A 16,912-nucleotide genomic window follows, 5' to 3' on the forward strand; every position below is an offset into this window, starting at 1 on the left:
CTTTTTTTCCCCACAGTCATGCCCGCTTCCCATACATAATAATAAAGTTATAAATGTTTAGCAATTCATCAATAATTAGTCAAAGGTTTTATTGATAGTGGGCCATCAAGGCTGCAGTCATAACTTTTGGTAATTCATTAGTAAACTCTCAAGGAAAATTGTACAGCTTGATAAGTCATCAAGTCTGCAGTTTTTATTGGAAGTCATAAAAAAGGGATTCCTCCACTGGAATGTCTAAAGTCCTTTCCTTTTAGTTGATTAAATACATGTTGTCCTATGATGCGCATGAGTACGCACAGCTCCAGCCACTCGTATGTTAAGTTATCTGTTAAAGGACAAGTCCTCGCGATATCACAAAATAATCACACAGCTAAGTTTCGACACACCAGACTGGTGAGCTATTCAACAGATGTGTGTAGTGAAATACTAAAGAGTGTAGGCTGCAGGAAACGCGCTCGGGCTGCTTCGTTAACTCAAAAGAAGGGACTATTTCTTTCTTATGATCATCATCACCAGTATGACGTGTTACATTGCAATATATCATATTTTTGATGAGGACAATGGGCAGGGTTTCTACAGCCCGTGTAAAGACTGTGTAGGGCTGAATTACCTTTAACCTGCTGTCAGCCTCTGTAAGCTGCTCATCCTGCACTGCAAAAAATAACAGTCATTGAGCCTACCGAACGTTAAAGTCTTGTTTTGAATGAATAAATTAGAAACCGTTATAATAATTTCCATTTGTTTCCAGGAGAGAGGTGTAGCGTAACCTATACTGTTTACAAAATAGAGCTTTATTAATAATGACTCATCGTATCAAATATCGTTAACGGTTACAATTGTCATACAGAAGCAAAACAATAAATAAATAAAGGATTTATCCCACACCACTGGATGTTTTATATTCTATTTTTATATCATTATTATTTATATTATTGTATTACATTACGTTATTCTTTTTTTTTTAAATAAATGTATTGTGGGCTTTATAAAAACGTGGAGACCAAACATGGAATTAACATTTTTTTGCAGTGTGCATCCATGGTTGCGTCACATGACCCGTTAATCTTCAATGTATTTCCGCGTTCACGACGGCCGAGCTGTTACCAATGACTCTCCATGGGTGTGCAGGGCTTTACCTATAATGCATCATAGCTGTTTTCATCATCCTCTCCTCCGGCTGCGGCTGCTGTCTCCGCTCTGAATGAATGAAGCTTTAACCGTCTGAGGTCCTCCTCCTCCACCTCCTCCTCTTCCTCTCCTCCGCCGCCCTCTTATCCTCCATCAAGCCTGCCGTCGACCAGCGCGGCCGAGCTGGGGGGGAATCCGGGGAAAGGGAGCCGCGGCGCCGCGCACCGGCCGACGGACACCCCGCCGCGACGCGCCACCAACATGCTCACCCGGGTCAAGTCTGCGGTGGCCGGGTTCATGGGCGGAGTCGTGGCCGGGGGCAGCTCCGGCGGAGGGGGCAACGCCGGTTCCGAGCTGCCGCTGAAATTCCCATATATGCGACCCGAGTTCCTCGGGCTGTCCCAGGATGAGATCGAGTGTTCCGCGGACCACATAGCTCGGCCCATCCTCATCCTGAAGGAGACTAGGAGATTACCGTGGGCCACCGGATACGCTGAGTAAGTAACTGCCCTTAAAGTGTCATCATCACAGTGGCATTTGATATAAAAGCATGTGTGGCGTTAAGTCTTGTGGAGGCCTAAGTGCTTGCAGGTCTCCATCACAACAGACCTGCACCTGTTGTGACCCACATCCGTCCCCAGCATTGTTTTGGATCCACCCAGCACCCCTTTTGCTCTCCGGCCTTTTGTATGCCATTTCAAAGTGCGTGCAGTTAGTCATGGATAAACGGCATTCATCCATCCTGAGAGCCCAAGCTGGCTTCCACGTGCAAGAGGATGATGCATCCACTTCTGTACCAGCAGCATCTGGGTATTAGTGTCGACGTGGGTGCTCTATTTACGGCCAGCTGCACTCTCCGTGTAGTAAACCAGCTCAAAAAGATGCAGCCCCATATTCCTGCTCCAGACTGCTGACTAGTCTTAACGCACTTTGGTGAACAGGTTGTGTTTTTTTGTGCATATTCTGCTCGTCATCGCTGCCCCCGTCAGCACCCACACACTGTAGTAGAATTCATCCCACAGCTGGATAACCCCCGTCCCAGACTACAATGGGCTGTAAGGCCTCTCCATCCTGATACCAGCAATGACTGTGGATAACGTTTCACAATAAGATACACGGAATCTTGAGTGTTTACCGAGGGACAAATGGGAGGAATAGACAATTAGTCAGTTATCACTTAACTCTCTTATCGACATTTCTTATTATATATATAAATGGAGTCCCTCCTTCTCTTCCTCTGCATTACGTTAGAATAATACTGAAAGTGTTTGTTAATCGGGCCTTTGGTCACACCTTCCTTTCTCTCTTTAACACACACACACACACTCACTGATACTCAAGAGGGTCTCTTTGGGACCGGTGTCGTTAATGAGTTCAGCTCGTACCGCCATTCATCTGTAATTAAAGCCCTCTGTGTTGTCATTACAGCAGCCATTTTGGCTCTCGCCTCTCTTAACTCTCACACCTCACACACACTCTCTTTTCTGCTCACAATCCAAACAGCAGGACTCTGCGAAGTTTTCCTTTCTTTTTGGAATGACGCAAAATCCAAGTTAATTGAAAGTGACGTGTTCAATTGTTGTTGTTGAAGTGCTCAGAATTGATACAAACACGTGTCTAGCGTACATTTACAGTTAGGGTTTGTTCCTAATGGGAGGAAAGCTAATTGTTCTGAATGAACCGTGATTGGCAGGGAAATGGAAAAAAAAAACTATTATTCTTCCTGCAAATGGTGAAATGAGAATAAATTAGATGCAAGGGCACTTTCAATCACACACACACACACATCAGCTGCTCTTACCATGAAATAGAGTAACACAGAACGATCCAGTATTGATTGGACCCATTAAACACACTGTAGTCCTGAAGGATGAGGACTGTTTTGCAAAAAGGTTTTTAGGCTTCAAAAGTTCCTACAAACATGCTTTTCTTTTTCTTTTTTCAAGTAAAACCAGCAGGACATGATCTCTCTCACACACACACACACACACACACACACACAAAGTTCATCACATTACTGTGATTGTTGACAGCGGATTCGATGAAGCAGACGAAGACTTCCCGGACTTGTCCGTCATGAGCTCCAAAGCGGTCGATGCGTCGGGAGTGTTTTATGGCCGTCATACCTCAGAGGGTGCAGCAGAAATATATTATCACAGCGAAGACCAGCTCTCTGGACATGATGGCTTTTTTTATGCTATGCATGGTGACTGACACTTTATAACCAAAGCAGTGCCAGTTTGATACACTGATCAGACCATATTGCTGTACACATTTTTAAAAAGGGCTCCCTGGTTATTGGATTTCCTCTGCACTCCACTAAAGCAAAATGGCTTCACTTGAACCAGATTGAAAATACAAAAGCCTTTATTGATTTGGTATCCTCCCATTTCACCACTGCATGGTCTGCAGTGGAGAGCTATAACGCTTCCAAAGACAATATATCTCTCTTTCTCTCCCTTTTGTCTCTCTCAAATAAAAAAAAATGCTTCATTTGCTTAAAACGGGGTATTAGCAAAACAGGCATGTAGAGCAACATCGAATAATGTGGTGATGAAAAATTGGAACAGCAAAAAGCCAAATCTAAAACACGTACTCACTTTTGCAAAAAATAGTCCCTGTGCTTGTTTTCCGCTGCTTCTCCTGTCACTATATCTTTCTATTTCTATCGGCGGTTAAAAAGCATTTGAGGGTAAAGAACCACACATTGATGCCGCCTAGTAGGAGAAAACATCCAAACGTCTGTGTCTATAAATAGGCATGCCAATTTCTCAACTCGCACACACATTCACAACACCCTCCAGAGACGTCTGTCTCACTGGAGCTGCCTCCACGATTTTTATTTTCTCACCATGCATTGCTAGCCGCCACATTACCGTAGCTGTTGGCTGTCATTCAGCAGGCAAAGATAAGGGCTGCAATTTTAGGCGTTTATTTTAACCCCCCACATTTTTTTTCCCTAGTTATTTAGTATGAATGTAACTTTTTTAAATTGACAGAAAACATCATTTAACATCAGCCCTGCTTCATATGTGTATTTTTCGCTAGCTTCTTGTCCTGTTTGTGAACCACAACGCAAAAAAAAGAAGCAAAGCGGTGCTTAAAGAAATGTTGTCAAATGCTGAAATGTGTGAAAAAGAGCAAATGAGACAGATCACTTCTATGCAAACCACACAGTTATTATGTGACTGTCCTCAAACAGTGTCTCTCTCTCTCTCTCTGTGGTCTGCCTGGTTAAATAAGGGACATGTAAAGATGAATAAGGCAACGCACACACAGCTTTCAGCACGGATGTATAGTCACACACACACACGCACAAAGACTTCCAATTCTCCCAGAAGCGACTGTCCCGATGCATCAGGACACTACCGGCAGAGGGGTACCACAAACAAGCTCTCCTGTTTGATCTTCATCAGGGAACATGAAACACACAAAAGCCAGCTGCTTCGCCCCGGCGCACAGATAGAGAAACCTCCGGCTGCAGGCTCTCGACTAATTGCTGTGATCCTGCATTGAGCCATTGATAACCATGAGAGACCACAGTGCCCGTTTCATCCAACAAAAAGCATCTGATGTCGGCTTTTCATTCAACCGCCTGTTCCGGACCACAGCTGTCACAAACGGGCAATCGCGGCAAGCGGCGGCACATCTGTTGATCTGGGGGGGGGGGGAGAAAAAAAAAATGAATGCCGAAAGTCTGTTGCCAAATGTGGATTTTGATATTAGGACCTCTGCATGTCTATAAAATGAGTCAACCTGTTGGTGTCGTGCCTTTTTTTGTTTCAGGGTGATCAATGCTGGTAAGAGTGCACTGAATGAGGACCAGGCCTGCTGTGAGGTGGTCGTGGCGAGAAGGCGGCCGATGAGCTACTGCCCCCCCTCCACGCCCAGCAAGACCCCCACGGCCAAGAGACGCACCTCCCTGCCCAACGGAGAGGGCCCGGGGCTCTGTGTGGAGCACAAGCTGGGAGAGGTGAGGAGACACAAACACACTCGATGTTTCAGCATTATGCACAAAGGGTTTACGGCGTACGTTCATGTACTTCAAGTACTGTGTATGTGGAGCTGTTTATGTGCCATTCAGGGGTCCCGTTGTGTGTTTAGTTGTGGCATGATGCGTCTAGAATGATGCGTTTATGGCTGCAACTAACCATCATTTCAATAATTAAGTCATCTACAGGTTCATATGAGACATCTCAAACTCTTATGATGTTCAATTTCCAATCCCATGTTCCCATCAGGATGAACTGTAAGAACTTTGGTGATCCCTTAACTTTTCATCATGGCGTCATCTCGCAATTTCCTTTTGCCCAACACTGCGGTTGATGACCAAATACTGGCAAAGCTAAAAAGGAGTTGTATAAGATGTATGAATAAGTAAGTAAATTGTCATTTTAAGTCAGTTAAAACTCCCAAAAAGTTTGCGCCCAAAGCCGTTTGTTTTTCCGAGTTACACCGTGTGCGCCGCGTGTGAATGAAAATGTCCAGAGGCCGATCGGAAATTGTGAAATAATTTAAGTCAGGTATTCCAGGTCAGTTAATACCAAGCAGAGTGTGTGATGGCACAGACATGACAGAGGTGTGAGGGGGAGCCAAATGAAGAGAAAAGGAGCTTTGACCTCTGCAGCTTCCAAACACGGTTGGACAGGATGAGTCACGATGTTTTCTCCTGGATCTGTCCTCCTGGAGATGACTCACGCATACGACAAGTCACCCAGCAGCATTAGTCATTAAGCTGTACCTTTTTTTTTTTTTATCTTTTTCAAATGTCAGTTTATATATTTCTTTAAATCACGTTGTTGTAGCCGGGGCATGGTATGACGAGACGGAGGAGGACGTTTGCGTACATGTGTATACATGAACTATACAGATTTTCCAGTGAGACTCCATTATTCTGATGTTTTGCACGATGGCTCCTGCCCCTTGGGCTCAATCAAACCAAACCGGAGTTCAAATGCTAAATATAAAAGAGTCTGTAATGATATCTGTGGCACACTCCATATGTAAAGCATTGTTGATGTGTTTTAAAAGCTGCTCTTTTAACTGAAACCCCACCTCTTCTAGAATTTTACGAACGTTTGGGTGGGACACTGATTACTGGGTGTAAAGATATGCATCTTTGAGCTAAACATAATTATAATCCTTTTTATCATTCGTGTCAAATGTGATTATATTTCCACTTGATAATAAACGAATGTACATGTTTTCGTAAATGCTGTCTGCAGGACGGTGAAGGACTGGTGTTCCACTACTGGGCCTTGTTCGACGGCCACGCCGGCTCGGGCGCGGCAGTCGTCGCCTCCCGCCTGCTGCAGCACCACATCGCCTGCCAGCTCCAGGCCGTCATCGAGATCCTACGCAACCTGGCCTCCTTCCCCCCGACTGTCCTGGGCGAGGAGCCCGACAGCAACCCTTACCTCCAGGGGAACACCCTGACCCGGGCCGCCTCCCTGCGCGGGGCCGCAGGTGCGCCGAGTTCCCCGTGCAACACCCCGCCTCCGCCTCGCTTCTTCACAGAGAAGAAGATCCAGCATGAGAGTCTGGTGGTCGGAGCCATAGAGAACGCCTTTAAAGAGATGGTGAGAGTCTGGTGCTAGGTCATCGCTGCCCACTCATCCTGATAAGTCCTTAAAGCTTTCACACTCACCGGAAGCCACTCTGTCACGCGTCACTACGCAACATTCTAGGACTGGGTGCTCAGGGTCTTATATAGAGGAATGCACGGTGAGATTGCAGAACAAAGTTTTTGTGATTTTCTTGCAGAGTCAGTCGTCTGACCTCTCGGTTACAGACCTGCCTGTCATCCTCCCATTGTCGGGAAGTTTTAGAACATACACTATCTTCTCCACACCTTTTTTAAAAGGAAAAATGGCAAAAACAATTCAATGGTTCCAGCTGCTCAAATGTAGATATGTCTTTGTTGCTTTAGTCTTTTTATGATAGTCTAAAACAAGACATTTGAATTTGTCACCGCTGGCTTTTGGAAGCAGCGAACAATGAATCAGTTAATCAAGACAATAATTCAATATTATAAAGATGATGGACTGTTGACTCGGGACATAAACTCAGAAGCAGGAATGTGTTTCTCTGTAGCTGATGGTCGGTAAATAGTTCATTTATTTCGTAGTTTATTTAGCCGCTTAGTTGAGCACATTTACACATTAAGATGCATTTTATTACAGTCTAGGTCAGTTGATGTGTCATATCATTATATATAGATATATGAAATAAAATATCTTGAAATGCAGTCATACCGCAATAAATTCACAAATCCTGATATTTAATTTAAATTATGATTTCATGGATGGGAAACAAAAGGAATATTTTCACCACATTTTCCTTTTTTTTTCCTTATTTGAAGAGAAATATTAGCATTGGAGTGCATGACCTGTCAAACTGTATATTTTTGCAGAAGCAGAAGCAACAGACATACTGCCAGTGTGTGTGTATGCAGTAAATATTTGCATGAACACTCAGCAAATATGGAAATGTAGCTACTGAAGGCGCCGACGGATACGAATACAGTCAGATAAACAAAAGCTGGTATCAGTTGCTGAATTAGTCTTTGCTGTCATAATATCACACACTGATTCTCTGACCTGAGGCCAGAAAGGCACACACACATATTCACCAACACACAGACAGGTTTACAGAGATGCTCATGAAGGTAGTTTCCCCACCACAACCTTTAAGTGTCTCTATTTACAGTTCATTTAGACATCTGGCCTCAGAGAGCTGGCTTATGGAACGATGGCTCCCGGCTAAACGCACACGTACGCACTGCGGATTTCTGTAGTTCAAGGGCAGCGTCTGACTAAATATGTAATTTGCTTTTTCACAAGGCATTTCGATCAGAACATTCCTAAATTACTGCAGAAACGGCTACAAGCCAATCGACCTTTCTTTGTTATCCAAAAGAGAAGAGATTCTTTTGCAACGTTCAGCTGTGTGTTTCTTTTGTTTTCCTTTCCTTCACCGTTTCTTTCCAGTTGCTTTGTGGCGACGTGTCTGTAGAAGCCAAAGTCTATGCGGTATGAACCACTAGATGGCGATGGAAAACAGGCCACGCTGTTCAAGCTGGACCCTGCGGTACCCAGATTAAAAAGATCACTGTGAAAGCTCCCCCTCCGATCAACCCACCACCACCCCGTCTGCTGGAGGGAAAGAAAAACAGAAGCTCTCTTACATTTGACTTGACGTCCTTTTGTAGGACATTTTTTCACTGCGTCATTTAAAGCCGTAGTCTGCGAAGGAAGACGTCAAACCTTCTGTCTGCAGGGTTTCTGCAAGATTGGAATGCAAAAAAAAGAACAAACTGAAAAGAAGTTAATGAGCATTATGAAATGTTGGGGGGGGGGGGCATGTATGATCTTGAACCTTGTCATGCTCAGGCAAAATACAAACCCTCTCATATCACAGGTTAAAGCGATCAATCATCTACAACGATGCTTACACATCGAGTGATTCTCGAAAAAAGTTGATCTGATTTTCCTCCATATCTTTTTTTCTTCACGGCCTCAGTCGTATTTATGAATGTTATTAAATAGACGAAGGCAGAGTCTATGCATTTTTTTAAAACTTTTACTGTGTGGTTAGATGCGAGAGCTTTTTAAAGCTTTTTTCTCCCCCCCCCCCCCCCCCCCCCCCACCGATTGTGCTTCTTAAGTGAATCTTCATTAAAGATTGACAACCGTCTCTCACTTTCCCAGGATGCCCAGATTGAGAAGGAGAAGCAAGTCCACCACATCACAGGAGGATGTACGGCCCTCACGGTGGTGTACCTGCTTGGGAAACTGTACATTGGGAATGCAGGCGACAGCAGGTGTGTATGCTTATCTTCTGTCCACTACATGAAAGAGCCTCTAAAATCAGGCACTGATAATTACACCGCCGTACAGGAACACCAAAAGCATGTGATGTCAGTGCATTGTGACGCCCTTTCCCGCTGTTTTGGACGCTCTCGTGGCCAACCTCAGCAGGGAAATTGGCTGACACTAGAGGGTAGTCAGCTGTTCCATGTGTCCTCTGTCGCTCGCTTATTATCACACCCCAAAAATATGGTCGTTTGAAGTAAATCGTCAAGGTTGCCTGTACATTACACCTCCCAACTTTTTTCTGTGTCTGCAGGGCCATCATTGTTAGAAACAACGAGATCATCCCCATGTCGACAGAGTTCACGCCCGAATCGGAACGACAGCGACTCCAGTTCCTGGTGAGAAAACGCTGTGCCGTAAAGAGTGTTTGCGTGTCTGCTGTACGACGCCTCGTCTTTGGTGTCGTCTTTCATCTTAATGAAATCTGAATCGTGACAAATATATAAAAAAAAGGTACAAAAAGCCAATGGGATTTCTCCATTGGATTCTGGATCATTGCAGAAAATAAGCTCCGTGGCAAACAAACGTTTATGATACTTACAAGTTTTGTTCGGGACGATAATCGTCACAAATGAACACCACTGATGTGAACGTTGGACTACAAAAAACCTCTGTAGTTTAATTTAGCCACTTGTTTGCCACCACCGTTTTTAGATAAGTAAAAGCTTCAAAATCCAACACGACTTTGAGTTGAGGGAACCGGAAGTGCGAAAAACGCTGTCTCGTTTCCTGGACTGCAAGCGCTCTATTGTTGGCCACAGTCTCACACTGTGAGTTCACACAACAAGCAACGCAATCAGCAAGGCAGCTGAACTTCATCCATTTCCTAAAGCGCTGTGCAACAGGGAACATCAAGCAATGTGGGCACAGCTGAGAATAGCTGGCCGTGATTGACCTTTTTATAGCCAGTGGCAGTAAGCAGTGACGTGTTTCCTTTTTGGTTTCATGAATAAATCTCAATGATGATGTTTGGATGAACTCTCTTGTCTCTGTAGAAATGGAAAGCTCTTTATGACTGCCAATGTCGCCTGCACAGATATCTCCGTACAGTATTATATATTAAGAAAGAGTGAAATCAATCAGCATGTATGTACAGTAAATAAGAAATTGCAGCAGGTCTGTGTGGTCATTTACAAACCTAAACGTTCCAACTGTAGAACATCCACCTCTATAGAATTCTTTAATAACCAAATTTAAGGCATTTTAATGTTATGTAAAAACAAAGGCGGCCAGTATATCATAAGACATTTCCAACTCTCTAAGATCATATTATCAGCCTCAAAGTGACAAAGTGATAAAAGGTGGCTTTCACCGTTTGATCCGCACACATTTAGCTGCTTGAGTGACTTGAAGACCGTCGTTGTGTCCTCCCAGGGTTTCATGCAGCCTCACCTGTTAGGAAATGAGTTCACGCACCTGGAATTTCCCCGGAGGGTTCAGAGGAAGGAGGTGGGCAAGAGGATGCTCTACAGAGACTTCACCATGAACGGATGGTAAGTCTCCCTCCGTCTTTTGTTCATTATCTGTCTTAAACTCTACTTTTTTCACCGAGCAGACGAAGCACGTCAAGATGGCGGAGCCCTGCATCCTCAACATGTGTGCTTTTAAGATGAAGGACCCGCCTTACTGGGATTCGAAACCTCCCAAACTATGCTGGGGAAATGAAAACTGCAAATGTTGTGGCATGGCAGACATCTCCAGCTGCATTATTAAACAATAATCAGAAAAATATTCCATTAGCTGCTAGTGCTGCGATCGCAATCTCAGCTTCTCTCACTCCCTTGCCCTGCTTTTTACTGCTGCTTACAGCCTTCCATACAGCCAGAGCCGAAGAGACCAGCGGAGAGCTAATGAGGGAGCAGCCTAACTTGATATGATATAATGATACAGCAGAGATGGATGAATGTGCAGTGTTCTGTGGGCTGGCAGGGCACCATGCTGTTTGACTGTGGCTTCAGAGGAAGCCGGTAATGAGATGTGCTTTTACAGCTTCTCTCTCTCTCACTCACACTCGCTCACTGGCGCATAGAGCCACATACGGTGCAGTGTGCGTTGTGATGTATATTTCACCACCAGACCGCCCCTCAGGGAGCAGAAATGTGCCAGCCAGGATGGTGCCACTGTGTGGACTACGGTTAATGTTTCCCTTCACATCCAAGCAAGGAAGTAGTTTGAAGTTTTTTCTTTTTTTTCCCCCCCCGATGTTGTTCATATCTCGAACGGACTAGGTATTGTCACAAACTGTGACCAAAACACAGGGGTATACTTCACAAATAAAGTGGTTCATCACCCCAAAAGGGTGTGGGAGTCAGACAAATGGATGGGAGGAAGCTGTAAAGGCAGCAGTGCAGGGAGTGAACGCGTGAACATGTGCTGCATGGGTGCAAGAACAAAGAAAAGAGAGCAAAGGTTTGCGGCGAGAGGAGCGCTGTGCCACCCGGAGACTCCTGCTGCTCAAGCTTTTAAGCACGAGGCACACCGGGCCCAGGTGTGTCCAATGCCACTGATTACTCCCCAATCAGGTCTGCAGCCTTGGAGCCCCGGAGATAGAAAGCACAGAGGAAGCAAACAGAGGGGCCATCACAGTAGAGCTCGAACATTTTTCAATTAGCCAGGGTCACAAACCAAGGCAGCTGGAGAATACGTTTGTAGGATTTGAGAAAGCCAAGAGATTTATAATTATTCTACCTTTGGCTACTGGGGCTTAGCGGAAACCTCTGAGATGCCCCTGAGCAAGGCAGTGTTCAGGTTCATCAGCTCGAGGCGATGGCTTGAAATCGCTCGTTTTTTGTCCTACGCACACGTCTAAAACCCGAGGATGTTAAGGCACAAAACGGAGAAAAGCAGCAAAGCCCCACATTTGAGCAGCGGGCCTTTATGATGAAGAACTAAATGTGTGGAACTCAAATACTGAGAAGGATGGTTCTCGTGTAGAGACGTCCCGGATAAATCGGAGCAGCGTGTGACTCACGGTTCAAATCAGAGGTGTTCAGTTTGACGAGCGAGGTTCCGACACAAAGGGCACAGAGGCCAGACAGAGCGTTGCATTCTGGGACGGGAAAAGTACACATCTCGCTTCTGAGACAGACAAACGGGCGGAGAGAGAGAGAGACGGAGCGAACCCTGGTCAGACGTGAAGCCGTCTGAAGTTGTTGATCTTCTCCGTTGAACCGGTGACACCCGAGTCTAATCTAGCTAGTTTAAGTACATCAGCGTCAGCCGCAGAGTCTTTCAGCCGCAGAGTCTTTCAGTCTGACATCAAAGCGCCGGGTTCTTTTTAAGTGCGTTTTCAGATCTTCTGCTTCCGTTTGTGCACTTCTGAACTCATTTCTGTCTCGTTCGCTCGTGTAGTCGAAGACCCGCTCCCCTTCGCTTTCCTCTCGCGGAATCAAAACCAACAATGGGGATGGTGGCGGCTTGGTTTTTCTCACCGACAGTATATGTTTATTGACAAGGAATTTGAGTAAGAACAAATGGTGGAAATATAAGGAAATCAATATTTGTTTCATGCAAAACTGACAAGCACAAGACGTTAAAACTTTACACTTCACCATATTGCTCCATGAAGATCAGTTCATTCATCATAGAGGGGCCCCACTCTGCCTGTGCCAACAGTTTATATTTCTAATATAAATGTAAAAATAACCCTAATGATGTCATCAAGGTAACGGGGAGTGTATTGTTTGGAGCTTATCCCATACTAGGGCTTAAAAGTCAGGGTGTCTTGGCACCTGCCGCACCAATTTTGACCGCTTTTTGGACGATTGACTCCGGCAAGTCCCGCGCTTTAATGCACGTTTTAATTCTAAATCGCTGAAGTGCTCCGGTAAAGATGCAAGACGTCTCAGCAAGAAAGCGTCAGTCCCACTGCAGTTAGTTACATCTGGATGGATAATGGTGCACCTGAGGGGAGAGGCTGTTGCTCTTCTCACTCACTCCATTATGTGAATTGAGTGTGAATGTGTCAGCCGGGAAGAAAAGGAAAAAGGTTCAACTCTCGGTCTTGTTCTGCTTTTCTGTTCTTTCCTCAAACACAGGGCGTACAAGACCATCGGGGATGAAGATCTCAAGTTTCCACTAATATATGGGGAAGGGAAAAAGGTAAGTGTGTGTGTGTGTGTGGGTCTACTCCAAGTTTTGTACATCTACTCTGGAATTCAGAACTGCAGAGAAAAATCACTCGCTCTAACATTGTCAATCTGACACACACACACACTCACTGCATGCTTGCTAGCCACCCACAGAGTGGGCGAACACTCGGCCTCTGATGTGCGAGCACCACACTGTGCGTGCGCGTCAATGTACACCCTCACTAGAAGAGAGAAGAGACAGTCCATCTGTTTCACTCCAGTAGCTACATCTAACACACACACACACACAGACAGACAGACACACACCACTCGGGAGATGACAGTCGTCTCTTTTGAGAAGTGAAGTTAATCCTCACTTGGTCTGCAGGGGGGATGAGGAGGAGAAGAGGAAGAAGACCCAAAATGAAAGCAATCCACCAAATAAATTGCACAAAACGCTTCAAATGTTCCGTCATGTTTCCGTTTGTTTCATTATTTCAATCAATTCGGTTTGATGCGAAGCGAGACAAAGCTAAAGGAATACGACCCCCGACGACCACACAGCGCCGGTGTTGACTGATGAACGGCTGTTGACAAAACGAGTTTTCACGCCGCGATGAAAGGGTGGAATTTGATTATTAGAATAGAAATCGAAAGGAACGTCCTCGTGCTTCTGAACACAGTCCCATATTGTGATATTTGTTTAATGCACCAACCGATATGTTTACATTTAATGCACCAGATTGCAAAGCTATATTGCAACACGCCGTACTGTGAGTACGCCTCCACATGTTTTTGGGAGCTAACAGGTCAACATGGTTACTGTCAGTCACTATGGGAACAGCCATAAATTTATTAATGGCAAACAGCAGAAATGCTTTGTCAAAATAAAATGTAAGTGTAAGAAAGCTTAACTGAACCCGTCTATGTTTTTTTTTTACAGGCACGAGTGTTGGCCACCATCGGCGTGACCCGTGGGCTTGGTGACCATGACCTCAAAGTTCATGACTCCAACATCTACATCAAACCGTTCCTTTCCTGTTGCCCTGAGGTAAGAGCAAACTCAGTCATTCATGACTTAAAAGTGTGCTCAAAGGCCAACTGCAATTAAATTGTGTTAAAAAAAAAACCCAAAAGGGAGACGTTTAGATATTTCCGTTTCATGATGTCATCCCCTTTTGTTGTATTGCATGTCTACGTAAATGGAAACCTTATTTCTGCTCCATAACATAAGAGCCACAGACTGACATTAGCTCTCATTCAAACATTTGCCGGCTAATTAGCTGCTCAGCTCCTTTATGATTCATTAAACATGGAGACGTGACTCACTCTTCTCTGTAACCAAATGTAAGGAGAAAAATATTTTCTTAATTAAAGGCTACATTTTTTTTTTTTTATAAGACTACCAACCTGTTATTAGGCCCAACACAGCAGTTATCTATATACTTCATGCATGGAAACATCTGCCGAGTTGGACACCATGATGTGTATATATAATGATCTACAGGTGGTTGTAACAAGCCAAGAAACACAAAATATGGGGCAACAAAGGCAGCGATAAGAACCGCCAACAGTTATAGATTGTGGCAGCAGGTCGAAAGTACAAACTTGGGCAGAACATAATGAACTTTCCTTGCAGCTGGCCTGTTTCATTTTGTCACGCTAGGCTTTCCAAACATGAGGAATAGTGCATCGATCTCCTTAAACCCATTTACCCTCAGACGTTGTTTTTTTTCTTCTTCTAATGGAGCTGGTTACAATCTCAACTAACCAACTTCTTAACGACCCTAATCAGATGTTGCAGATGTTTCTGTCCTCCGTTCGTCCTCACCTCCTTTCCTCACCTTGATTTGACTCGTGACACGTGTCCAATGTGAGAGGATAAGTCAAACACACGACTTTCCCTGTCGTATCTGCCCCGACAGTCACAGCTGTGTCTCTGTCTGGAAAAAAAAAGGTCCTCCGCTGTGGGGAGAACTTAAGCTCACCTGTCTGGCTGTCTGGCTCTGGTTTCAAAGCTCTTTTCATCTCCTGATGTGTTGCAGTTTGTCTTATAGAGTTTTACATTTCCCCTCCCAGAGCTCCCTGCTTGATCTTTAATTCATTAATAGCCGGGGTTCATACCAGGTTCACATGGAAGACTAAACTCCTCTCAGCGCTCTGTGTCTCCGTCTTTCACCCTTCAGCAGAGGCTTTCAAGTGGTTTCTCGAGATGCGCTCGGTGAATGGAAACCGCCCTGAATTCATTGAAGTTGTGAAAAAACCGCCACGCGTTGAGTAGTGTGAGGGCGAGGTCAGTATGGATTTCAGTATGGCTGAAAAACTTGAGCTCCTTTTTCACTGAGCGTACTCGATCTTGCGAGCCACTTAAAAGGAATCTTTGGTATAACAATGTTTCGGTTTCAGGTCAGACGGACATTCATTTCATGGCTACTTTTTAATAAACTCTTCATGTTTTGGCACGCAGGTGAAGGTATATGACCTGATTCAGTATGAGCACGGGGCGGACGATGTTCTGGTGATGGGAACCGACGGCCTCTGGGACGTCCTCTCCAACCAGGAAGTAGCCGAAGTCGTCACCACATTCCTGGCCAACTGTGACCCCGATGACATACACAGGTCTGCTGCTTGTTTATTTTTTTCCTCTCTCTCTTAAATTTCTTTATTTGTCTGTCTTTCTTTTTGTCACAGTTAGCAACGCAGAGAAACTAGAACTGAACCCAAATGCAGAAAAGTAAGAGGCTGAGTGATTTCTACGATCAATTGAAGTGAAACGCGTACCGAGTTCAAAAGCGGTTTGTCTGGCGTATGTATCAGGAAGTTAATCCACTTTTAGAAGGAAATAAAGTTGGAGCACTTAAGAACAAACTAACACTAGGAGGAACAAAAGCTGAACGATACACAGTGGGTGCACTGACAAAAGACAGGGAGAGCACAAAGACTAAATGCACAAAGAAAGGAGGGTGATGAGACACAGGTGGAACTAATCAGGGCAATCACACGGGCGGTAAACACACAATGGCAGGAGGTGAAGGTATTTCACAGGAAAGACGAGGTGGAAAATAAAACATGAAGCAAAGTGATTAAAAAGAAACAAAACATAACCTCAGAGCAGGGCTGATTATGAGACTTTCTGTATCATTCCAGCTTCACTGCTTTAGTTCTCCGGTAAATGTCATGTATTTCTACCTGCATTATGACGCCGTACGGTTAAGCGGGTTTATGTAACGGGCACCGGTTCCCTCTCAAGGATAAATTACACCCTTGGCCACGAACCAGTTGCTCTCATACTTTTCATGCATTTTAATATAATAAAAAGGAAATTGAAATTCTCACCAGATCTCATCTTGTGAAGTCTAAAGACGGTGCTTTGAGGCAAAACAGAGAATAATACAGTGGGACGGTTATAATGACTTAACTAGTGATACTAGTCGGCCCCACATGCTGAGGGATCACAGGCTTTATTGTTGTTTTCCTCTGCTGTCGCAGGTATACCATGGCAGCACAAGACCTGGTGATGCGAGCGCGTGGCGTGCTGAGAGACCGAGGCTGGAGGATCACCAACGAGCGTCTGGGCTCCGGAGACGACATCTCCGCCTTCATCATACCGCTGATGTACGGCAACCGTCAGCCCTGAGGAGCCCCGACAGAGAGGCTGCGGTTCAACGGCTTCCGAAACCGACCGGATCGATGTGAACTGAGAATCCCAGTTCGGTTTCCCCTGTGCCGTTTGCACTTTTTCTTCCTTTAGACTAAGGATATCCTAATGTTTGGATGTTTAGATTTGTCGGTGTTTCATATCTCTACAGGAGTTCAGAATCGGTCAGCCACCTAATCCGG

General features: G+C 44.9%; 1 protein-coding gene across 2 annotated transcripts; it reads left to right on the forward strand.

Moving 5' to 3' along the window:
* Window positions 1-1,389: 1,389 nt before the first annotated feature.
* On the forward strand, window positions 1,390-16,709 carry LOC306714266 (protein phosphatase 1H-like; the record flags this gene model as incomplete). Of its 2 annotated transcripts, none has more annotated exons than XM_079184244.1 (10): window positions 1,390-1,625; window positions 4,915-5,101; window positions 6,354-6,707; window positions 8,838-8,950; window positions 9,256-9,340; window positions 10,377-10,495; window positions 13,040-13,103; window positions 14,016-14,123; window positions 15,540-15,691; window positions 16,562-16,709. In XM_079184244.1, the coding sequence occupies 10 exons, from the start codon at window positions 1,390-1,392 to the stop codon at window positions 16,707-16,709; spliced, it is 1,566 nt and encodes a 521-aa protein (XP_079040370.1). The 2 variants fall into 2 exon arrangements, with proteins under 2 accessions (XP_079040370.1, XP_079040371.1); XM_079184245.1 differs by having other exon boundaries at window positions 4,915-5,080.
* Window positions 16,710-16,912: the final 203 nt, after the last annotated feature.

The sequence above is a fragment of the Pholis gunnellus genome (assembly GCF_910591455.1).
Source record: "Pholis gunnellus genome assembly, chromosome: 22".
Taxonomy (NCBI): domain Eukaryota; kingdom Metazoa; phylum Chordata; class Actinopteri; order Perciformes; family Pholidae; genus Pholis; species Pholis gunnellus.